This window comes from Botrytis porri (assembly GCF_014898465.1).
Source record: "Botrytis porri strain MUCL 3234 chromosome Unknown BPOR_021, whole genome shotgun sequence".
Taxonomy (NCBI): domain Eukaryota; kingdom Fungi; phylum Ascomycota; class Leotiomycetes; order Helotiales; family Sclerotiniaceae; genus Botrytis; species Botrytis porri.
This window is the reverse complement of record NW_024066095.1, coordinates 479,464-504,117: the sequence shown is the minus strand read 5'-3', so window position 1 is coordinate 504,117 and position 24,654 is coordinate 479,464. Positions and strand designations below refer to the sequence as shown.

At 43.7% G+C, this 24,654-nt stretch overlaps 7 protein-coding genes across 7 annotated transcripts; 4 read left to right on the top strand and 3 right to left on the bottom strand.

Annotated features, from left to right (window-relative positions):
• Nucleotides 1-58: 58 nt before the first annotated feature.
• EAF01_011458 (uncharacterized protein) lies at nt 59-1,419 on the bottom strand (the record flags this gene model as incomplete). The annotated part of the gene is made up of 3 exons (XM_038919716.1): nt 59-400; nt 498-975; nt 1,049-1,419. 3 exons carry the CDS (start codon nt 1,417-1,419, stop codon nt 59-61), a joined length of 1,191 nt encoding a protein of 396 aa, XP_038764926.1.
• Nucleotides 1,420-2,195: 776 nt separating this feature from the next.
• On the bottom strand, nt 2,196-3,531 carry EAF01_011457 (uncharacterized protein; the record flags this gene model as incomplete). The annotated part of the gene is made up of 5 exons (XM_038919715.1): nt 2,196-2,617; nt 2,673-2,740; nt 2,792-3,180; nt 3,228-3,332; nt 3,388-3,531. The coding sequence occupies 5 exons, from the start codon at nt 3,529-3,531 to the stop codon at nt 2,196-2,198; spliced, it is 1,128 nt and encodes a 375-aa protein (XP_038764925.1).
• A 2,641-nt stretch (nt 3,532-6,172) lies between these two features.
• EAF01_011456 (uncharacterized protein) lies at nt 6,173-12,075 on the top strand. Its single transcript, XM_038919714.1, has 4 exons — nt 6,173-7,059; nt 7,122-8,057; nt 8,125-8,399; nt 8,450-12,075. The coding sequence occupies exons 2-4, from the start codon at nt 8,026-8,028 to the stop codon at nt 11,497-11,499; spliced, it is 3,357 nt and encodes a 1,118-aa protein (XP_038764924.1). The 5' UTR covers nt 6,173-7,059; nt 7,122-8,025; the 3' UTR covers nt 11,500-12,075.
• Nucleotides 12,076-12,269: 194 nt separating this feature from the next.
• On the top strand, nt 12,270-13,869 carry EAF01_011455 (uncharacterized protein). Its single transcript, XM_038919713.1, has 3 exons — nt 12,270-12,431; nt 12,520-12,651; nt 12,824-13,869. Exons 1-3 carry the CDS (start codon nt 12,315-12,317, stop codon nt 13,592-13,594), a joined length of 1,020 nt encoding a protein of 339 aa, XP_038764923.1. The 5' UTR covers nt 12,270-12,314; the 3' UTR covers nt 13,595-13,869.
• A 768-nt stretch (nt 13,870-14,637) lies between these two features.
• On the top strand, nt 14,638-16,470 carry EAF01_011454 (uncharacterized protein; the record flags this gene model as incomplete). The annotated part of the gene is made up of 2 exons (XM_038919712.1): nt 14,638-15,572; nt 15,621-16,470. 2 exons carry the CDS (start codon nt 14,638-14,640, stop codon nt 16,468-16,470), a joined length of 1,785 nt encoding a protein of 594 aa, XP_038764922.1.
• A 2,261-nt stretch (nt 16,471-18,731) lies between these two features.
• Nucleotides 18,732-20,652, top strand: EAF01_011453 (uncharacterized protein; the record flags this gene model as incomplete). The annotated part of the gene is made up of 2 exons (XM_038919711.1): nt 18,732-18,884; nt 18,937-20,652. 2 exons carry the CDS (start codon nt 18,732-18,734, stop codon nt 20,650-20,652), a joined length of 1,869 nt encoding a protein of 622 aa, XP_038764921.1.
• A 764-nt stretch (nt 20,653-21,416) lies between these two features.
• Nucleotides 21,417-24,525, bottom strand: EAF01_011452 (uncharacterized protein). The gene is made up of 4 exons (XM_038919710.1): nt 23,219-24,525; nt 23,062-23,162; nt 22,835-23,004; nt 21,417-22,749 (listed from the first exon to the last, which is right to left on the bottom strand). Exons 1-4 carry the CDS (start codon nt 23,782-23,784, stop codon nt 21,640-21,642), a joined length of 1,947 nt encoding a protein of 648 aa, XP_038764920.1. The 5' UTR covers nt 23,785-24,525; the 3' UTR covers nt 21,417-21,639.
• Between the last annotated feature and the right edge of the window lie 129 nt (nt 24,526-24,654).

Here is a 24,654-nt window from a genome sequence, read left to right as displayed (position 1 = left end):
GCCAGTATGATGACAATTGACGCGTAAGTCATCCTCGTATCAACACTAGCCTTTCCGTCTACTCGTCCCAAACGATACAAACAACCTGTCCCTCTATATCAATTCCGGCGACAATCTCCAAAGCTCCTCCATCTACATTTCTCTTCAACAATGCCACTCTTCCATCATTTTGCAAGCCAACAGCTACCAAATCTCCAACTTTGTTGATAGAGAACTGTCTCGGGAAACTACCTCCAGCAGCATCAATTGAGACGAGCGAAAAATTGCCATTTGAGTGATTTAAGGAATATGTTAAGAGAGAGTCTGAGGGAATGATGTTCGTAGCTGATGGAGAAGAAGGATCGGGGATACGAAAGTGTGTATCGTTGCGTTGAGAGATGATGAGGTAGTTATGATCGGGCTAGAAGGCATATTAATTCCATGTACTTTTTTGAAAGGCAGAATTTGGAAAGAATTCTTTTAGTTAGGAAGACAGTTCCTCAAAAGTAATCGCTTACAGTAATTTGGATCCCTGCCGCGGCACTATAGAACTGTAATTCCTCCCTTGGTGTAGTCGTCTCCAAAAGACTCCTCTGAAATTTCACTTCAAAACTCAAAGTGTTGTCACTTTCATATGTAACCTCATATGCCGTAAGTCTGTTAGTCAACTGACTGACCAAATAAAAGTACGTGATTCCCGTTTCCGCAACAAGCCAATTTGCATGTCTGGGTCCACTTCCGACGGGAGTCTTTAATGGTTCAAGTGGTTCCAATAACTTGGTATCTTGATCGATTCGATAGATTCTCACGAGATCAGCACCCAAGTCTGGGACAAGGACAAATGATTCTGTAGGATCAGTGATGGCTTCGTGTGGATGCGGCGCGGTTTCGTATTGGGGGTCTGCACCGGGAGTAGTAAGGTTATAGGTGAAGGTTTGAAGAGGGAGGATGTTGGTTGCGGAGGTGACATCTAGAGTTCCCACGCTGCTCGAGGAACTATTGACCAGTCATTTAGTACGAACCCCCAAGTCAAGTCAAGTCAAGTCGGAATCAATGAGTGAATTCTTACTAATAAGCTAAAGCCAAAGCAGTATTATTCGCATACAATACTGTAGCCGCTGCCCCAACCGGTGTCTCAACTCTATCCAAAGCCATCAAAGAACCATCGTCTTGAATCTTCAACGAATTGAGAGTTCCATTACTTGCAGTCAAACCTCTATCAGCGCAAAACAAAATATCTCGTGAAGAATCTAAGGTGATCCACGAGGAATTGGCCGCGCAAGCTGTAGATGTCGCAATGACTCCGAAGGAATATGCACCATTTGCATCTTTATCGAGTGACAATGTAGTAACAGTTCCTGCATATGAAGCCACAAATAGTCTGGACGCGAGAACTTGAGAACTTGCGAGTGTGAATATAAGAGATTTTGAGATGAACATATTGAAAGCTTGGGTTTGGACTGGAAACCCAGAGCTCACGTCGAAGATGGCGGCGATACCACCAATTTATATGAACCTTCAAGACGAACGATTTAGACCTTGTCCAATATCGGCATGCTTAAGCTCAAGCTCTTTTGTACCATTATGCAAGCAGAAAAGGTACTCATAATCCGAGATTCCGAGTATACCTTTTCCAAAGATTCCTATTGTACAGCGTTAATGTAATTTATCAGACTTCCGATCTCAGAAATCTTCGTAATTCTATTGGTGGTAAAACCAAATTGCCCCACAAGCCCTAATACGATCCCAAACTCTTCATTAGTCTTTGAAGAATCCACACAAACTCAAAATGCCACCATTCTCTTGGGTCCCTTGCCCGAAAAAGAGAGTTCTGGCTTGGCAAATGCATGGCGACCGGATATTAATTTGCTTACCCTGGATCATGTACGAATAACCTCATTGCCCTTGCATTGTTTCGGGTATTCTAGATTGACCGGGAGATTTGCCGAATATTACCCTATCACCCACAAATACGGGGTAAAGATGGTTCAATACAGCAGGAATCCAGCAAAGATCGTGTACACTTGTGCACCAGTAGGCATTCTTCACCTTTATAAGCAAAATGTAATCAGTGTAGAACGGGATCTGAAAATGTATTTGCATTGATCAAAACAGTACCATAACCTGAATATAAAATGAATCCTTGACCCAACTTCTTCTTTTCCCGAAGACCAAGTATACTATGTAATTGGAACCATTCTGAATCTTGTTTGCTCTCACCAACCCCCGGTATTCACATCATCTGGCTCAGGAACTTTGCCAGCAACTCCTTGCATTTGACGTTCGTGTTGCATGTCTGCCGAACTTCTCTGAAGAGTAGTGATATGGTATGTCCTTCTCTCCTTGATTTGACCATTCGCGGGGATCGTAGCTTCACTTCCTTGGTGAATGACGGTCACGGTATGTGCACCATGACCTGTGAATTTGCTAAGGATCTGGGATACTGTTGACATTTTGTATTCCCGTTGACCGTGTCCTCGTCCACCCTCACCGTGTCCGACCTCGCCATCGAGCTCCATATCATCTAGGCCTTGAATGTTGTAATGTCGAAGAAGAGGCCGTAATGTTGCGATGCAGCTTGCAACAATTCCCAAACCAGCTTCAACTACGGACCAGATAAGCATTGGAGATATTGAATCTGTGAATGTTCGTTAGTCATATTCATATCAAGATAAGAGGATAGGGTTCCGAACAAAGAGGATCTGTATAATCCAAGTCCACAGCAAACACTCCGATTCGTACAGCACAAGCAACACCAGCGCTGATACTCCGTCAGTACAACTCAAATCTCGAGAATATCCGTGTCACTTACAATAATCCTAATCCTAGGACAGTGACAACGAATGTCTTCGTTTTTATGTGCATTTGCATATTCCAAACTAATGCGACTGGAATGAGGGTAAAGAGGAGATATAGCGCTAGGGACAGTCCGGCCCATGCATAACCTAGAGCATCTGCTGAGTCGTAATTACAATATCCATCCACGCTCGAATCGCCTTGCTCCCAAGCGTATGAAATTGGCCGACAATTGAAGATCAGGTAGAAGCTTGCTATGAAGCATAGGATAACATTGATTGATAACCCAGCCCAAAGAGCGTATGCGCAAGGACTGGCCTCAGTAAGACGAAGGAGACATGTAGCATAAGAAGCTTTGACCGCCGTAACAGCATTTATGTAAATTAAGACCGTGAGCCAGACGTACTATTGATTGTCAGTTGGTTATATGATTTCAGAATCAGTGTTAAGACCTTCGAGCTTTCAACAATGTCACCCGTCTTCATTCCTTTCTTGTGTTGACCGATGCCTCGTTGAACGCCGACGAAGAGTAATGATGCCATCACGATATAAAGGCCCTAAAACTCCAAGTCAGAATACCAAATATTGAGATCTCTTGATAATATGTCTTACGAGAGACAAGAGAATGAGAAAATCGTCATGGCCAATGGTGTTTCTAATTACCACTCGAGTGTAGTAACGGAGTGAGACAACAAAAACGCCGAGAATGAGGAAAATGATTGTTGTTGCCAGTATCGATGGACCATAAGAGTCCATTCTCATTTGGGACGAAAGTGACCACTTTCTTTGTAACGATGGAATGTAATTCCTGTTGGATTTGTTAACTGTATTTTTAGGTATACTGAAGGATATTGTAGGTTGTAGAAGCGCATCATGCCACAAAGTGATGGTCAATTTGCAGGCATTCTGACAGATGCTTTGAACAAGATGATCAGGGGAGAGAAAACAATAGTCAAGAGAGATTGAAGGAAAGAAGAATCGGGGGCGAGAAGGATTACGTGTTGTGTGAAGGATGAGAAAGGGTAGGAGCAAGATTGATTTGACGGTGGGATCATATCTCATCCAACTCTGGAAGGCACGAAATGTTTTCAAGCGTTTACCACACTCTTAATCGAGTTTGAGCGAGATAGATAAGAATAGAACGACAAACATACCAAATCTGTAGAAGGTTGTGAAAAGTTAACCTGCCTCTCAACGAGACGATTGTAGTGAAGCATCACTTGCTTGCTCAATAAGCAGTGCAACGTATCCATATTCGACGAAACGATATGCATACTGAGTTCCAATAATGACTGCACCTCTGGAGTATTTAAGAGCAGTCACAGTCATGGGACTTGCTAATTTCTAAGCCCCAAATGCAAAATTGCCGGGCAATCCCTATAGACGGCTGCAATAGTCTGCGACAGGAATAGACAGGTTCGTGGGGCATGTACATAATTAAGTACAGTGACAATGGTGACACTTGTTATTTCCATCGGTTTTAGACTTCAGACTACTGAAAACTGACATGCGGCGCTTGAAAATATGGTGTATATATGCAACGCCAGCCTCATGAAAGTAAGTATCCGTCCTTTCTGATGGTTCGCATTCGCATAGCATGATTCCAAAAGTAGATTCTATGCATCACCAAAATACAATATTGCCCACGAGGACTGATATGTATCATGACGTAGCGATGAATACCTCCATAGCCTTGATGTATCAAGATTGATAAGTTGTATTCCTTTTCCCCCCCCAACCTTGCTGTGACTTTAATTGATGAAAGCCGGTAATGGTGGTGGTGGTTGTGGTTGTGGTGAAGAGGTTACAGATGAATGAGTCGAAGGTTGAGGAGTTTGAGGATGATTAAGGAATCACAAATGTGACTTTAGTCCTATAACGAAAAGTCCCTTTTGAGATTGTGTTGGGAGAGACTGAAAATATACCTATCAGGTACACACACTTTGCTTCTCACCGCCGCCTTCATACATCGAAGCGATACTCGAGGATATTGATTGAATAGAATCGAACTGAACTGAACTGAACTGAACTTGTTTTTAATGGGACTCTTCGCATATACCAATCGAACAAAATGCTTGCTTTCAAATATATCAGATTTGAGGCTATTGATCAGGAATATATACGAATCTCGCCTGACAAAAATGTTTCCGTTCCCAAATTATCAAAGGGCCGCAAAAATGGTCTTGGAAAGCGGGTGTCTGCAGAATCAGGATGTTGTCCCTTGTATACGCCACAACATGGAAGTGACGGGTAGCTGGCAATAGTATCGATAAGTAATGCTTCGAGGAAGAAGACGTTTATGAGAAGGTGATTGATTATCTACTAAGTAGCTAAGTACGAGTAGCTACTTCGTAGGTATTGGCTAATAATTCATTTCGACTCCGTACATGAGGACCTGCATGAAACACCTGGTTGAAATACCCAGGATAGCTTATGCAATCTACCTCTTAGGTGGTATCTAGGTACATGATACCTACCTCGCCTACAGACTAGGTATCTACAGGAGTCTAGTACTTGGTAGTATTTCATCCAGTGTCTCTTTCTTTGGTTTGTCTTTCATAGAAGTCCATGAATTTTTGGGGACGATGGGATGCGAATAAACACCTACAATGCACCTACACCCACCTACCTACCGTCATACCTATCACACATACCATCTCCGTAGGTAGCCCTGACGGAATTGAGAATAGCTGGAGTGGTTAGTTCTTGAAACGAATTCATTATCGCTGGATACTCGCTGGATACCAAACCCGCATGTGCCGCACCAGTAGAGAGAGAAGTCAAGCTGTACAGAAGTTTCTGGAAAGTCACATCATGTTGATCATCTCCATAAGCACTCTGTACAATGTTTTCCGGCCAAATTCAGATGGGCGATAGGTTATCTAATTGCTAGTGGTGACTTGATATCCTAATGCTACGGTAATGCTCATGCTCATGCTCATCCCCAATGATAATTGAACTTCTGGACTTATTAGCCCTATCAGCCACCGGTGAACGCTTAAAGATGCCTCATTTAGCTTCTTTCTTCTCTTTTCTTCAAAATTCCAGGGACCTAAAAATGTCTTTTTCTAAGTTTTAGCACTTCTAGTACGCCTAACTAGGCCATCGGTCAATGTAATTGCCGTCAAAATCAGGCGATGGACATGTCAGAATGTCAAAAACCATACGATGATTGAATTGATTCCAGACGAAAGGGAGAGGAGTAAATTGCAGGTGGTGGTAGAAGGAATTGTATAGATTTAAGTGAACGCCCACTTCGTACGAAGGTTTGGATGACCTTTTTTACTTTCCAATTATTGCTATTACGATTGCTATTGACATTGCTATTCCTGTTGTCGTATCCTTTTTCTATTGGGAAAAAAGGGTCGCAGTCACTAGTTTTCTCTAACCTGTTACCTCTTACTTCTTACCTCTTGCAGCTGCACGCACCTAAAGCCACACCCCCCCCCCCCCCCCTTTTGTTATCTTGAAATTTACTACTGGCTGTCAAATGGTCTGGATTTTCAATTGGACTTGACATCGACACTCTAGCTTTCAACCCAACTTAGCATGATTAGGTCTTTGTGGCGAAAAGCCACTTCAAGCCTTTTCGAGAGGCGTAAGCAATCGAGTCAGAAGGGGAAGAAAATGAGGAACCACAAGTCCTTGTATGTATCAGGGTATATATAGTACAAGAATTTATAGTGTCGAGTTGCGAGATACTATGGAGGCAGTCATTGTGCAGCCTCGACATTCAAGAATTCAGAAAAAGCAGGTGCACCGTTCGATCATCGATACCAAACCACAGCACATGAAGGGTTGTACAATCAGAAAAAAAAAGCCAAGATTCGAAATGCCATATAAGAGACAGGGGATTGGGTCGGAATCTCGTACCACCCGATCAATCTTGAGAGACAGCGTATAGGTACCATGCTGATGTGCTATCGAGTATCTTTTTCAACCCCTCGCAGCTGCCGACAAGTTCACTGGATTCATTCTACGCATATGGGGAGTCGGAAGTAACATCCGGTTCCTAATCGATATCTCGCGTTTGTTCATCAAAGTAGCATACAGTAGTATCATTCGAATTGGCGACCCCTCCTGTCTGTACCGAGTTCATGCATGGCTTGAGGTGGAATCGACGAATCTGGGAAGAGGCAAAGAAAGAGAGAACGCGCTAGAGAATGGGAGAGGAGACGGGGGACCGGTTCAAGCAAGACGACATTATGCGCATCCATCTACAGTGCACACATATACAGTATCATCTACATGCAATGGTATTCTTTTCGATTCAGTAATTGCCAGGTAAGTTCACCCGTCGTTCTGCCATTCATTCCACCTAACACGCCTACCACTTACCATTGCAGTCTACGGAGTATTAGCTTTTCCAAGGTTTAGTCGCTGCATCGGCTCAGGATCGAATACAAGGGGAAAGTCCCACATACACACACTCATTCGTTTTTTGTTCCGTCATAGGAATTTCTAGACAAATCATTGGTTCTTCTTTTTTTTGGACCTTAGAGAATCCACATATTTCCTTGGCTCGGGAAGGACTTCACCACCATTTCTTTCTCCATATCTGCCCTCACAGTCTCATCCACCCAGTACGCACGCTACGACCCATCCTAGGTATTTTCAATTCTTCGATTCGATGAAGATGACAACAAATTAAACTTAAACTGTACCAACTATTGATGAAAAAAAAAGGAATTGACAACGCTACTCGATGAGACCTCAATTCATTCATTCACTCAATCATCCATTGACTCCGAAACCCTCGATCAAATCGTCCATTATCAATTGACAAAGATCGACCCAGTCAGTACCTTCCATTCACTTGATTCAAATATGTCAGCACTTCGATTTTGAGGTTCCTCAAAGCTTTCAATGTTCCCACCCACATCTCCGATTCGTCTCTGTAATCACTCGACCACCACCACCACCACCACCACCACTACTATCACCCAACCACCAATACAATACACACCATCTGGATGTGCGACAACACCATGATTGAGATTCCCCACGACGTCAACAATTTCAATCCCACCGTTGTTGTCTACCCACGCCACTACTGTATCGATATCGATTTGCTATACTACCCAAATTACCCAAATTTTAATTGACGAGGAATTCAATATCTTGGCGCAAATCTATTACTGAAGTCTATCAAGGTTCTCGAGAAGAAAAAAAGGTACCGCCGCCATACTTGGAGTGGTTGGCAGCAGATCAAGGACAACCTTGGAAGGGCAAGAACCATCCCTCGACACCATGATTTGGTACCTCCTCTATCCATTCAGAGGGTAAGTGATCCAGTGAATTGATATGCTTGACCAAGTTGGTATATCTAATCAAGCTTGTCTCCATCAGAACCACGGAACCTCCCGACCTCGACGTCAAACATCCTATCCGAGATCGCTTCACTAAATTTGGATATAACGTCGCAAAGCACTCAGTCGCTGCCATAACTATCTCTGCTATCATCGCGACACTGCTTATATATCCCTTTCCATTTCTCTTCACGAATGGCTTCACTAACGGCGCATCAAATCTACCACATCATGTATGGTCTTCCGCACAACCTTTGAAGGCACTGGATGATTCGAGGAAACCGGATGTGGTCATGCGATCGATATGGATACATGGTGTGTTATTACTCTGGGGTTTCAAGGGAGGAGAGCTAATACCGGAGTAGGAAGCTATATGAAAGCTTTACAACCAGATGTTCTCCGAGCAGCATTAGAGATACAGGATCATATCTTAGGCCCCACTATTAACTTTAACCCTCGCAAAGAAGCTAAGCATGCCCAGATTGACTACACACAGGATGAATTATCTGTGGATTCACGAGATGCCTTCCATGCCGTAAATGGTCTAACAAATGCATCTTGGTTCTTTCATTCTCCATTACAATACTGGTCATGCTCGAAGGAAGCGATCTCAGCTGATGACGACATTGTGATGACAGTCAACAAAAACTTACACCAATCAACCTCTGTCAATGTGACGTTGAGGCACTCTATTGTCTTTAGTGGCAAGCGTTTTGAGGATCACCATCTTGTGGCTGCAGATGCCGTGGTCATAACTTTGGTTCACATGCTTGATTCGCCTGTCGGGAGATATTGGGAGAGAAGAGCAGCTCAACTCGCAGCCAAAGGATATGATGACTGGCGCATGATTCCTTCCGATGGCCATTCGTTAAGAAGCACCCCCTATGAATTCTTATTTCAACCTACTGCTACTTGGGAATCATTTGCACTGGCTACCGCATACAGCTTTGGCGCATGGTGGTTCGTCGCAACCTTATGGGGCCTACGGGCTCTCAAGTCAAGGCTTGGTCTTCTCATTGCAGCAACTACTCAGTTGGCCTTCACGTTCACTTCGACGTTCACCATCTGCGCTATTATCAAAACGGATTTGTCTATGATACCCAGAGAATACTATCCTTTGATTGTTGTCTTTTGCGGCGCGGAAAATATGCTTCGAATCGTCAGAGCTTTTATCGTCACGCCCTCATCACATCATCCGACCCTTAGATCTGCAGAAGCCTTTGGAAAGAATGGACATGTATTCCTTGCAAACACTGGCCAGAGGCTTCTCTTTTTGTGGATTGTTTCCAAGTTTGGAGGCGTAGGGCAAGCTACTTTCTGTCGCTTCGCTACTATTGCACTAATTTTTGATTTCTTTTACCTGCTAATGTTCTTCGCTCCCGTTTTAAGCATTGATGTACGAAGACCTCAATTGAACGACACACTCTCGGCTTCTTCCCGGGAACGAAGCTATCCATCACCAGAAAGATCGTCTTCTAAACCATGGGCTGATTTCATTTTTCGTGGGGGAAATATGCCCTCGACTCGTATTGTCGGCACCTTGGTGCTTATTATTGCAGTATCGATTTGCCAGTGGCACTTCGATCAAGGTATATTGCAAAGCAGTCAACATGTATTGAAAGCAACTTCGCCGGCTTCTTCGATGCTAGAGGTCGATGTCCATCAAGCTAGAACTCCAACTGCCTGGCTTCGATTGCAAGACCACGAGACTGTACACGAGCTTATAAGCATTGTTAAACCACACGCTCACAGTTTTGTTGCTCAAGTTTACGATCCTCTAGTTTTTGTTTTAAATGGTTCAGATCGGACACCAAACAGACTTGGTGTGAGATCGTTCCTCCCTGCTTTTTATGACTTTATCGAGAACCAGTCCCTACAATTTCTTTTGTTTGTTATCATCACTGGTGTGATTGTCAATCAATTCATTAAATATCTCTTGTCTGATGAACCTTCTGACGATGAAGACCACGAGGGTCACGGCGACGAACCCCTGTTGTCGGTTAAGACATTCGGCTTTGGACATGCTTTGGATGTTGTCCTAATGACGGCTTCTCGTGATGGAATTATCGTTTCAGTTGGTCTTGATAGATGGATCCGTGTTTGGAATGCACAACATAATGGCCGAAGCTATGTGGTCGAAGATCCTGGATCCGATATCGATCCATTTCCTGTTTTAGCTATGGCGATCGATAATGACTCGAATTGGCTCGCAATCCTGTCAAAGAAAATGGTCGTCTTATGGAATATTCCTGAACGAAGATGGGGTCCGACAATGCCCGTGGACGTGAAAGGGCGCACACCAGAAGCATTCTTCTTTAGCCGCAACGACGTCGAGTTGATTGATCCCGTGATTATTGTGCGCCATACTGGTCTTATGTCGGAACTTCATATGGAAGATCATGTTTCAAAGGAACTACAAATATGTCGTACGCCATTGATCTGTGTTGAGCCGCACTTGGAGAAGGTTGTCATGAATGGCTCCCTACCACCCCCAAAAATCATAACCGCCTCAAAACGTGGCTGTGTCCATGTTGCAGTTGAAGAGAAATCTGGATGGGTCTCATATGACCTTAGACTCCCTTGGGTATCCGATGACAAAGATGTCAACTCAATTCTTCCATTGCCGGCATTATCCTCATTCCTCGCTATACGCGACCACAGCGTTGATCTTGTCGATATACACACTCATAATGTCACTTACTCATTTGTTACAGAGAACATCAAACCAGGAACACTGCAGTGCGTTCATTCGACGAGACGAAGGCCACAATGTGGATCTGTTGGTTTGGGATCATTTGCATTTATGTATACTTGCATTGAGACTGGCAATATGATGATGCAATCATATTTGCCAAGCAGAGAGGGTGATACTATATGTTTCCGTGACCCTGATAAACCAGGCTCCAAAACATGCTGTCTATGGCGGGAGACCGTGGAGCGGAGGTTTAGCATAGAAAATCCTGGTGATTGGCAAGCACTCCAATCGGGGTATGTGGTAGGTGTACGGAAGAGACAAGATCAAGATAAACAAGCAGCAGGAAATCAACTTTTGGGGTCGATTGGAAGCGGCGGACTTCGACGACGTGGTGCTTCGGGTAGGAGGTCTAGTCTAGATTACCCAGGAGGCAAAAATGACGGATGGGAGGTTTGGAGCCTAGGATCCAGAGGAGATGAAACCTCTGCGCCTTTAAATTCAGTTTACGATCAGGTTTTACTTGTTAGTAAACTTGGCCCGGTTACAAAAGTGGGTACGAACAGTATCGTAGTTGCGTTGGGAAACATGGTCAAACTCATTACTGTCGGTCATGAACGTTATGATCGCCTTGGCAATGATACCGATGAAACATTCGTGGGCATGGCACCTGTTGCAAATAGGAGGAAGAGACCTGTTCTCACACGAAAGAGAACAGATTGATATGCAGAATCTTTTATATCCTTTTTAAGATATTATTTGTGCTTATTCGCAAATTGCTTCTGGGGGAAAGGATGATACCCAATATATGGACAAAAGGCGTTTCCGGAAAGTTTTGATACAGGCGTTATCATGGTCAAGAAAACGGCGTTCGTGGACGATGGTGTTTTTAATTTTGGTCTCATTTTGCGTATACAAGGCTGGGCGTATGTAGTGGCATCTATATCACCCTTTAAAGGGACATGGTTATGGTACTTGAGTATGTGCTTATCTTTTAGGCATGCTGAGTTCAAAAGCATTGGGGCTTTCCATCAAGGTCAAAATCATAATCCAGCAGGCTTGCTCGGATAGGACGAGGATGGAGATGTATTGGGAATAGGTCGCAAAGGGTAGTCCAGTGGTCAACTGCTATCTGCAGTGAAGTAACATTATCATGGATCTTTCATCTGGCTTGCCGATGCAAAGTCATACTGATTGTAGAGTCATTTGAAATGCATAATCCACGACGTAGGCAGTTGCACCGGATATACAAATATCAATATATATATATATACACACACAATTGATCCTGTCATAACGAAGATCGTCTGCATATCACAGCCTTATGGCCCCTATAATGATTAGGTCTTACTACAGTAATCCACGTTCCTGCACTAATCAATAATGATCTTCGGGAGCTCCCCCCCTATTAATAATACCACGTGTGTACCCCTGTCTCTTATCGTTAGCTTATCGCACACGCCAAAATCCATACGCGACGACACGACCCCGTTCAACGGCTTCCCTTTCGACTTTGATACTAATTCGAGCAATCAGTCATGTCGATACTTAATTACTGGACCATTGCAGCGTTGGTGGTGGGCCTTGGGGCCTTTGCACCGCTCGTTATGGGTATGTTTGGGCTGGGAGGAAATAAATTTTTGGTGAAAGGCAAGGTATGATCGATTGTTTTATCCTCGCGGGCCGGGTGGGAACTCGGAGGCTTCGTGTTTTTATAGATCTGTTAACACCTCGTCTTGATAGACAGTCCTTTTGACCGGTGCCTCGGAAGGAATGGGAAAGAGTGTTGCAATTCAATTGGCGAAAAAGGGAGCAAATGTGATAATTGTTGCGAGAAACGTGGGGAAATTGGAGAAGGCTATGGTGGAAATCAAGGTGTGTTTTTTGATTTTTTTCGTTTCTTGAAGGAGAGGTAATGAAGATTGGGTGGGATTTGGAGTTGAAGGAAAGGTTGAGGAGAAAAGATACTTGGATACCATTGGAACTTCGAGAGGAGAATGGAGGAAGGAACAAGGGCTTCTAGATGGGCTCAACTGACACTTCACAGGCCGCAGCTCTCTCTCCATCGACTCAATCTTTCCACTACATTTCCGCCGATGTCTCAATTCCCACTGAAGCCGCACGTATACTCGAAGAAGCCACTAAATTCAATTCTTCCAATCCTCCAGACATTGTCTGGTGTATCGCAGGCACATCTACCCCTGGCTTTTTCCTCGATACTACCCCCCAAAAACTTCGCACACAAATGGACATAAACTATTGGTCTTGTGCAGACATGGCTCATTGCGTTTTGAATTCTTGGCTCTCCACCCCCAACGCCGAAAAGAAAGACCGACATTTGATCTTCACCAGTAGTGTTTTAGCTTTCTATTCCGTCGTGGGTTATACACCCTATTCACCGACTAAAGCTGCGATCAAAAGTCTGAGCGATACTTTATATCAAGAAGTCTTACTATACCCCAATCCTCCACAAATTCACACAATTTTCCCAGGTACAATAGCTAGCCCAGGATTGGAGATTGAGAATCAAGGCAAGCCGGAAATTACACATTTGTTAGAGGAAACGGATCCAATACAAACACCAGATGAAGTCGCGAGAAATTCGATAAGGGGCTTGGAAAGAGGAGAATATCTGATTACGGTGGGTTGGTTAGGAAGTATGATGAGGGCTTGCGCATGGGGAGGTAGTAGGAGAGGAAATTGGATGTTGGATACGTTGGTTACATGGGGGACGAGCGTGGTTTGGGGATTTGTCGGGAGGGATCTGGATGGAAAAGTCAGAAGTTGGGGGGAGGCGAAAGGATTTAAGAGGGGTTGAGAGATTATGTTGAGGCGGGCTTGCGCAAAATTTGGCCTTTCGATAAGTCAAACCAAGATCCCGGAACAGGGTACAACTTTCGAGAGAGAAGCTGCTATATATAGCGCACCTATTTCTAGAGGTATTCAATCGTATCTGCGGAGCATAGTAGACGCACAAACACCTACTTCACGCTGGTTTACCAAAGTACATAACACTAGCTAGATCAATGCCGAAATATCAGGAATTTGCGATGCTGCTTCTATCTGCCAAAACTATCACGACATTGAAGCTTGGTAGTGTCTGTTTATCCCGCGATGTTGCGAGATATTCGATGTCGCAAGTGCGAAATTCATGGGTGGGTGTGGCTCTAGGTCGATAGTGGATGCGTATTTGGAGGCAGACTTAGGTCTTGATGAAGGAGTTGAGTCTGTCAGTGCTTAGTCCTTGTTCAACAAATCCTGGAGCGTCGAAAAAGGGTGATGAAGAATGGGACTGGAATGGGTCGACGTCTAATTTTTGACTCGCCTTATTGGAAAGACATACGGTTTGTTTTAATACTACAATGCTTAATCAATCCCCCTTCTGGTTTGTCGAAACACATATAAATGAATTCGAATAAGGGATATTATAGGGCGTATCATGGCTACATATGTCATAGAGCAAATGGGATTGGCCTGAATAGATACCGATGCTGTTTGTGATTCCCGGGACCTTTATGAATCGAATGGTTTTCAGGCCGAATAGCTTCAACCAAAATCGAACTGGACAAATTTCTCAAGATCGGGTTCCGAAGAACAAAGGAACGTATAGACAGAGGCTTTCGTTTCTTTATTTTACAACAACAAAACGAATAGTCTCATACTCGTACCTTGTGGCTTTTACCTCCTATTGTTCCTTACCATTGTTCTACCACTCCCATTTACCGAGAATTTTAAGAAAGAAATGGCATCGTATAGCAGCCATGAAAGGGTTCAGATTCCTCGAATATATTTGTTTGGCGGGCATATATGGAAATCACGCAATCCTACATCATTTACTGCAATTGATTTTGCTACGAAATTATGGCCCCAGAAAAACATAGCGTAGACGACCATAATGTCATTATTATTGGTGCAGGATGGCAGGGTATTGCAGCTGCTAGGACATACCTACAGCTCAAACGCAACATCAAACTGACCGTAATTGACTCCGATAGCAGCATCGGTGGAGTCTGGAGTATCGAGCGAAGTTATCCTGGACTCATTGCTGATAGTCCTGTTGGGTGCTATGAATTTTCCGACATGTGTATGGATGAAGATCCGGAGTTGGAAATGTGGAAGATAATTCCGGGTCATAAAGTGGGTGAATATCTTCGCAAATTTTCCAAAAGATATGGCATCGATGAACATCTCCGCCTCAATACGAAAGTCTTTTCTGCGGTCCCTGAAAATGGAATTGATGGTGTCAAGAGGTGGACTTTAGAAGTGCAGACAAAAGGAAAAGAAAAGGAATTTCTCAAGTGTGATAAATTGATTGTAGCAAGTGGACCTTCTTCGGATCCAAGAATGCCGGATCTCGATACCAGTCAATTCAATGGACCTGTCTTCCACTCTTTATATCTCGGCGCTCGACATGCCGAACTCACTGCCGACAAAATCAAACATGTAACTGTAGTCGGAGGTAATAAATCGGCTGCGGAAGTCGTCAATCTATGCGCAACTGCAGGAAAGAAAGTTACTTGGTTAATACGAGAAGGTGGTGCTGGTCCAGGAATGCTAATACAAGCAAGATCGGGAGGAGTACATACCGCCGCCATTGCATTCTCTAGATGGGCCGGACTAACAGTTCCATGTTTATTGAGAACTCATGGATTTTGGTATTGGCTCTTGCATAGTGGTCTCTTCTGGCCCGGTATCTGGTTGATTGGAAAATATTGGGAGTGGGCTTCTCACTATATGTTAAAAGGTCTTTATGAACAGAGCGAGAATGCAAAGAAGATTGCACCTGATTTACAACAGTAAGATATCTGTGCAGTGGTGAACTTTACTTTACTAATGGAACACAGTCTCTTTTGGTCGACATCTGCACCTTCTTTCTTTCAAGAAGGCAGTACCTTATTCGAAAAGCTGAATGAAGGAATACTTATAGATGTTCAACGCACGCATATATCCAAGGTTAATTCCAACAGTGTCACTCTCGATAACGGTACTCATCTTGCTACCGACGCGATAATATTCGCCACCGGGTGGAATCTAACATTTTCCAAATTCTTCACTCCCGAAATGCGTCTTGAGCTTGATCTTCCCATCCCATTTGGTACGGAACCTCCCGCCCTAAAGGAATATTGGAAAGAACTCGATCTCGAAGCCGATCAATGGGTCCACAAAACCTTCCCTTTCTTATCTAATCCACCCAAGACATATGAAACTCCCCCAGACCACACACCATATCGCCTCTATCGTCAATCCGTTCCCCCTACTCTATCCAGCCGCAACGATCGCTCTATCATCTTCCTCGGCGTCCTAGCATCCCCCCAAATCCCAACCTATGCTGAACTTTCCTCGCTATGGAGTATCGCCTATCTGGAGAACATGCACGCCCCCGAAATCGACAAAGTGTTCCACGACAAATCAACCATGGATCTCGATACCGCGCGGGCAAATGCATTTATGAAGTGGAGATATCGACGCGCGGGGATCATCGAACCTAATGTGGGTGCAGAGGTACAGGATCTGTGTGATTTACTCTGTGAGGAGTTGGGCGTGGAAACGAGGAGGAAATCGAGGGATGGGGGGTGGAAGGGTTCGTGGAATGAGTGGTTTGCGCCGTATCGGAGTTTGGATTATAAGGGGATTGTGGGGGAATTTTTGGAGGTGGTGAGAAGGAGAGAGGAGAGGAAGGCGAAGAGTGAGTAGAGGGCTTTGGGAAAGGGGGGAGGGGGGGGATGTATTCGTAATGAGGTGTTTGCTATCTCTTTTTTTCTTTTTTTTTTGAAATAGGCACTTGAAGCATGTTGCCTTGTATTTTGACGTCGTTTTTCGAATTTTAGAGCGGCTTGGAGATAAAAATTGAAGTCCGTTGATTATGAAAATACATAGCACTAAAATTTTAATTCTTTTTGTGAGAAAATGTGTGAAATAAATGATATGCGTCCCAAGAGGTCTTTAGATTGGTAGAGTAGAGGAATGTAATAGAACGTAAATGCTTCGATCATCTTCTTTGTCTACATCTACCGAACAGCGTTGTCTTGGCATCGCAAAATAGGGGGATCCCACTAAAGAACCGAGTTGACTGTCGAAGTTCCACTCTGGTGAGCCATATCTGGACGACATATCAATTGGTGGTGGGCTGGGCTTAAAGAAAGCAGTAATAATACCTCAGTTTATTAACGAAAATTAAGAATCATAAAAGCTACGATCATTCATACTTCCTTTTATAACAAAATAAACTCAAACTGATGCATAATATCCGGATAGACCTTAAACTCTTCATGTATCTTACCATTCTTCCGCTTCACTAGCCAGATGAGATCACAAAATCAGATGTGCAACAAAAGAAGAAGATATGTGAAAATACAGCGAAAGATTCACTACTACAATGACTTCACAACAGGGGCTTATATATGAGGACCGCCATTTTCGAAAATTAACTGTAACTCTTCCGCCGTGATACATATACTTATCGATCCAACCCTCTACGATCTCTCCCTACGCAATCAGATCCTTGATACAGTCTGATAGTGCTCCAAGTATCACAGGTCCGGGATTTCCATATGGTATACCATCTCCGAACAACCCAAAGCAGCTTCTTAGAGCACATCCCCTCTCGTCATCTTCGAACTTTTGCTCCACAAGAACAAATTTCGCAATCCCAAGTGACCTTCTTATCGATGTGAATCATAGTCCAACCACTTCACTACATTTAGACTTGCACTCGGACTTGCACTCAAGGTAATGAGACCCAAAGCCAGCGGTTATTTATCGTCTGTCAAAATTCAATAGAGTATCTGGGAACCTCAAACATTCACACTCGTGAAATTTTCCCAGTTTACCCAGCATCCTGAGAAGTTTGTGCATCAGTGAATTTCATTCCGTAGAGAGCTAGGCTCTGGGAACAACATTAATCAATTGGCCAGCTCATTAAATCTACACTTCATTAGGAGGATGAGGACTACAAGTAGATAAAAGATATACTGAGATATGCCTCATTCATAACCCCCTTATCAAAGAACGCGCTTCAGGAGAGATAGGACTCACCAATACCGAGACTCCAGGACACCAGTATATCATAATTTTGTGATCTTTACCAAGCAAGCAGATGACTTGAACAGTTTAACAAAGTCCAAAGTACAGAGTTCTCAAGGTCATTAAGAAGTACATCTATCATATGCCCATACCCCTTCGTGAAAACTGTGAGTCCATGATTCACAAGTAGGATTTCATCTTATCGTATATATGTCCTACGAAGTGAATGCAAATTCTGAGCATATCTTCTGCCCCAAGTTCTTTTCAATCTCAACAACCTTTGCATTACCAAACACAACATAGCTGAAGGTAAAGGTACTATTGTATTCTTGGAGATCATTCACAGCTGGTCTCATATACAATACTGGTTCTTGAAGATCTGGACAGCCACAGGAGTATACATGCATACATCCATCATCACTTTGAACTAAAGTTCCCAAGTAACAAATATTGTTTGAATGTACTTTTGATAACAACAAAATCAGAACTCGAGCATCATCACTCAAATTTTTGAGCAAATAGTTGTTTCTCAACATTGAAACTCTACCTTGTCCAAAAGAGTTGGCTAAATTTTGATTTTGAACTTTCCCACAATCTCAAAATAATATTGATTTGGGATTTGGGATTCACACACTACCTCTCTACAGATCTTGATCAGAGACTTGGACTTTTCATCAATTCTATAAGGCTGCGGTCCAGAACCATAGCTTCGTTATTTCCTATACCTTTGAAATTATCACGCGCCTTTTCCCAAATATCATCGATTCGAGCGGCCGCTCTTAAACCACTTCATTTACCTTGCCGGAGGTCATCACTTTCACGCGGTCGCATTCTGTCAATTAATTCTCTCTGTCCTTCACCACACATCAACAACAACTTGTCCTACTGAGAAACTTAATCAAAATTGGTATCATCAGCTGTCCGGTATCAAGATGCGACACGTTTTGTTGACGATTTTGATCGTCTGCCCATGTTCTTTTTTGAGCATGGCAGATGGCTCAATTTCGAGTATCAGCATCAATGTTCTCACTCTTACATCGTATACTACCGTCTCACCCACCCCTATTATCGTAACATCCTCAGAAGTATGTTTCTGCGATGCCAAATCGATGCGTTCGATGCTAACAAGTTTTTTAGTTTGTGACACCAATTGATCAGATCCCCGTCACCTTGACTTCTGCACTGATCGTTATTTACACAGTGTATCCAGAAAATGAGTCTCCGATAAGAGGAACTGTAACTGAATTTGCATACCCTACATATCTTCCATCGGTTGCTGCAACTCTTGCAACGTTATCAACCAGCACTACGAGCCTTCCAATCCCACGGACAACTGGTAGCTCAAAGACTACTAAGACTGATAGTTCAAACACTGTTGAGATTGATAGCTCAAGCACTATTGTCAAAAGCACTGCACCAATAACATCTTCCACTAGGTCGGCGAGTTCAACAAGTAAGCCAAGTATTACACCAACCTCTTCTAAAACATCGTCTTCGGCAATAGCAACTGGCACATTGGTATCGACTCCACCAAACAACAATGCTCATAAATCGATGCTAGTTTTGGCAATTATAGTCCCAGCCATCGTCGGCGCCATCCTCGCTATTGCTGCGCTTGGTTTCCTGGTATGGTGGTTACGCCGACGTAATTTGAAGAAGAAAGGCAATAACGCTTCGAACTCCATGGCATTGAGACAACATATTTGTGATAGATATAACCAATGCGCAAACACAGGTAATAGAGTTTCATGCCCAGCACACAATTCACGAAGCGATCGTCTAAGTGTCTTGGACACGTTGGGCTTGACAGACAAAAAATTGTGGCCATCTTGGCCTTTCGGTGATAAGATGACATTGGGTACTGGTGCTATCAAAAAAGCTATGATGGGAGCTGCAGTACCAGTTTCTTCAACACCATCACGACCAGTAAGATCCTATCAGCATGAGTTGCAGTTTGTAACCAGTCCTCGACCAGCAGAACTTCCAGGCGATCCTACAATATCTGAAAACAAAGGTTCGATAGAACACCAGCCAAAAAGTGAGAATGGTACAGTCGTCGCGCCTCCAATCCCACCCAAGTCTCCAGATAGGGACCTCAAGCTGTATGGAAGAAATGCCACTGGACATACTCGATCTGGGTCAGAGCCTGCAAATGGTAAGAAGGGCATCGATAATTCATCATTGCCACGGTGGTCAAACATGGACGGTCATCTGTCAAAACAGAGTTCTGAACTTCACGGAGCAGTCGTATCCCCCTCTACGCCAACTACAGCATGGCCACATGGCAGCACCCCACAAGTTCTTGCGCCCGCGCTTCCTCAAGTTCAGAAAGAGTCGGCTACAACACCAGCAAAGGCATGGGTCGAACCACCATCACGATTCTCTACTCCCTCAAATAACTCTACTTCGCCCAATGCAACTTCGAATGACAGCGCCGACACCAGTCCAAAGCAATGGGTTGAACCAGTTTCAAACCCCGCTACTGGAACTAGAAATCGTGCGTATAATCCCATCCCGCCTTCCCCAACAGAAGCCGATACTCTACGTACTGTCGCAGAACGCGACAACACGTTGGCAATGCTCGAGGGCCGTCAAAAAGCCCACGTAACTGGAAGCATTTCTGGGATCTTTGGTGGAAATGAAAATCTGAGACTCTATAACGAATCCGTAAAGAGATCTAGAAGAAGAAGCGGCGACAGAAGAGCAGAGCTTCAAAGCAGGTTTCCATTCGCAAGACCACCCGTACCAGGCACAGTAACAGATGCTACCCATGACGTCTCTTACACTTCAACCGAGGCAGGAACTTCGATCCAGCGTGTTGACAAAGAAAATGGACTCGGGGGTTGGATGTGAGGTATTCGCTAGCGTAATGCTAATGAAGTCATGACTACATGATCATTGCGGTGAAGCATCAAAGGCGTTGGTGGATTTAAACAGAAACTCTTCTCGTGCAGCTTTTGCTGACTCTCCTTTTCTCTCCTTTTGTTTTTCTCTCCTTTTGTATTTACTTTCTTTGTTCCTGGATCACTTGAAGGATGAATAGAAATTGAAGGATGGTGGCCTTAGTAAATGAATGGGTGATGGATTGATGGACTTGAGGAATAATATGGGATGATTGACAGAGAAAGCTCTTTGCGATGAAGGAAAGAAAGCGAATCCAAGAAGCAAATCTCTTCTCTCTTTCTTCTTGAGAATCTTCAGAAGCATGAATAATGATGCAACGAAATGGGATTTCCATAGAGTAGAAATACATTTGATAGAAATCAGAATGAAAAGTATTACAATACTAACAACTTAGTTGAATTTAGTGAAAAAGTAAAGAGTGAGAGATGAGGTCGGAACAAAATTTCAAACTTTCCGACAGTTCCGAGGATTACCCTTTCGAATGCCTTTCAAACCTCTTGATCTCAAGTTGCATGTGTGTATTATTGTATCACTTCATGACACAATCTCAAACAAAGCATTTTATCCAATACTATACAGTATTTGCTTTAGTAACTCTTCTAGTCAAGAGTATGATGTTCTTGGATCGGTTGCTTTGGAATCACTAATGCTTGCGGAATATCTGTCAATCTCGACAGTTGTCTGTAGGATGAGCATTTGTAACGTTTCATCTAGTTAGTTATACTGCTCAAAGAAGATACATAGAATAGGAAATCAAGAATCAAGAATATATTTCCGTGGAAGAACTTTTCATACACAACTCAATAAGAGATTGGTTCGCTATCCGCCCATCCGACCTTTTGATGCTCAGCACACATATGTGGTATTTATTCCCATGACACCCAAATCACAAACGCCTGTACGCCAGCCCTGTCCCAGCCATCGAGAATCAGCACTCTATTTCAGAGCTAAGCTCCTTCTGAACTCCAAACTAACCCCTTTACTACCTCCGGCCATCGCTCCCCTTTCCACCTCATCATCCACCATATCTCTCAAATCCAAGCTGGTACTTCCACCCATCTGTCCCATCAACTCCTGCCTCTCAGCATAAACCCATTCTTCTCTTTCTCTCTGATTATATCTCATCAGCCCTTGCATTTCCACCTCTTCCATATCATCTTCCTCCCCTTCCAAGAATATTTCATGTCCACCTCCCTCATACACCCACATAGCTGTCACACATCCAGCCGAAGCCACCACCGCTGTTTCCCACCATGCCCATCCCACTGCTCCCTTTTCCAATCCCTGACCATACCAAATTCCGCCCACCACCGGTCCCACTGTGCGAAAACCCGCTGAGACCGATTGTCCAATTCCGTGTATCGTACCCAGAACAGAAGGATGAGGCGAGCAATTGTTCAATAAGATAATCGTAGCAGGTAGGGTAAAGGTTCTCGCTGAGACAGCCAGTAAAAGCACAAAAAAAATGCCAATCCAGATCGTAGGTCCGGCAGCAGGCGCAGGTGCCAAAGTGCTGGAAGGTAATACGGCCAAATATGGAGCAACGAAATAAGCGATGGGGAACAAAACTAGGAAAAACCGAAAGCAAAGAAGAGTACCAAGTCTTGCGTGTACAGGTGGATAAAGAAGAACTTGTAGAGCCATGCCAAGGACGCCGAGAATTGATGTTGCAAAGCCAACTGTTGCGGCAGACATACCGAGACCTCCAGTGAACACAAAGGGAAGAGATCGTGAATCGTTGGAAGTTGGTCGCGGAGTAGAGAGAAAAAGTGACCAGATATTTGTGAAAGCTCCAAGATGGAAATCAAAAAAGGCGCCGGTAATCAGGGTAAAGATTACGTTCTTGGTCCAGATGCGGTTGAAGGGTAATTTATTTGCGGTGGGACGAGTGATTGATTTGGGTTCGAAATTCTCGAGGCTATCAGTTGAGGTCTCAAGATGAGAGTAATCAATCGGGGCAACGATAGTTCCAAACCCTATTGATTGTTTGATTCGATTCATCAGATTGATTCCGTCATCAAACTGGCCACGCGCCGAAGGAAGAGTCTAAGATGAAGTCACAGGTTAGCATCCATATCCGTATATGCGGGGGTGGAGACATCAAAAGATATCCCACGCCAAGAGCACGTACCTCTTCTAAACCCAAGAATACGACGACGCCGGTAGTTGCTAAGAAGACGGCATTGAGAATACCAGGAAGAGCATAGGGATATGATTTAAGCCACTGAAATCCGAATGCAGCTTGGTCGCCGAAAAGACCAGGGAGTGTCATTGCTGGATCTGCAAGTAATCCACCCATAACTATGAGCAATGTCAGTACATGATGATGTGATTGATGCGATGTATACATAAACATACCTGGGCCCAATATACCAGCCACATTGAAACTCATAGGTAAGAGCAAAAACGCGCGAGATTGATATTTCTTCTCTTTGGTGAATTCTGCAACCATGGTACGTCTAATTGAGAAAGTTTAGCTATTGTGGATATGAAATTGAAGAATCTATGAACTAACATTATTCCAACAGTACCATTGATAGCACCACCAAAGGCACGAAACAAAGCCGCTTGCCAAAAAGTCGTTGAGAAGCCATATCCCATACATGAGATGGCCGTTCCAACCAACCCAATCATGAGAACCATCTTTCTACCCCAGGTATCAGCGGCTTTACCCCATAGCACCGCAGTACAGACCTGAGCTCCGGTAAAACACCCTTGCAGAATCCCCGCCTGTGACGAAATAGCAGCATCAGACAAGCCTGGATCAAAGCTCTTCAACTGATAAAACATATAAGCTTGCAATGAAGCAATTTGTAAGAAATCTACTAATCTAGAGAAGAAGAGGATGGCTAATTGATCTTTCCGAGGCAGTGACATCCATGTCACTGCCTGTGGTTTGGGACCAGATGCTTCCGAATCGGGTTCTGAGGCAGTACTAGGTCGTGAATCGAAGACCTCACGTGGCGATGGAGGTACGAGAGATGTATGTCGGCGATGAAAGCCACTTACCCCTCCTCTATGTTCGGGCAAGGCCGGTGACCACAGAGGTGTTGGGATATTGGTTTTCTCCGACATGGTCATTATTCTTTTTATTCTCAAAAAAATTGATAAACGATGATGAAATGAAACGGAACCCCCAAAAATACAGAAGAAAAGAATCAATAAGCCACAATTCGGATGGTACAAGTCAACAACTAAACCAGAGCAGAGTAATATGTTGAATGGAAAATAACGTAGCGGCTCGGTCCAGAATTGTGCCAAGCTATCAAAGAAAGGAAAGGAAAGGAAAGGAAAGGATAGAAGGGAAAGAAAAGATGGACCAAAGCAGGAACATACAAGCCAAAAGTAGTAGAAAAGAAATCCTGCTATTCGATCTTCATCAAACAAGCGTTTCGGACGTGCTCCTCTACTCGGAGGTTATTATTATTATTATCCATCTTCCTCGTGGTCAGTCTGAAATCTCCTTTACTCTATACTTACTTTATCCTTGCTAGTAGACTGAAAATGTTTGCGCGTATGGGATATTCATCATCATCAATTTCAAAATTAAGCTTGCCCCATAGCCTTGTACTCTTTAGGTGAGGCTTCAGAAGAGTAAGAAGATGGATGGTTGGTTGCTTTTGTGATCCACCTGAGATACCAAGTTCCCGAATTTTCAATCCAACTCTCCAAGCGTCCCATGGTCGTGCATTTTTGCAAAGGCCTTTGGTTCTCGGCTTGGTTCTTCTTTTTTTGGATCACCACTTGAGAGTTCTTGTTTGATATTCGTCCGAATCAAATAAGGATAATAAGGATAATAAGCATGAGGAAAACCAGGGAAGCAAGGATGTGTGTTAGGGTAAGTTAGTAGCAAGGTAATGAAAGTGTCACAGATAATCGGGAAGAAGTTCAAGGGTTGGCCGATGATTTGTTAGAATCTAGCGACAGTCACAATACTAAAGACACACCTCT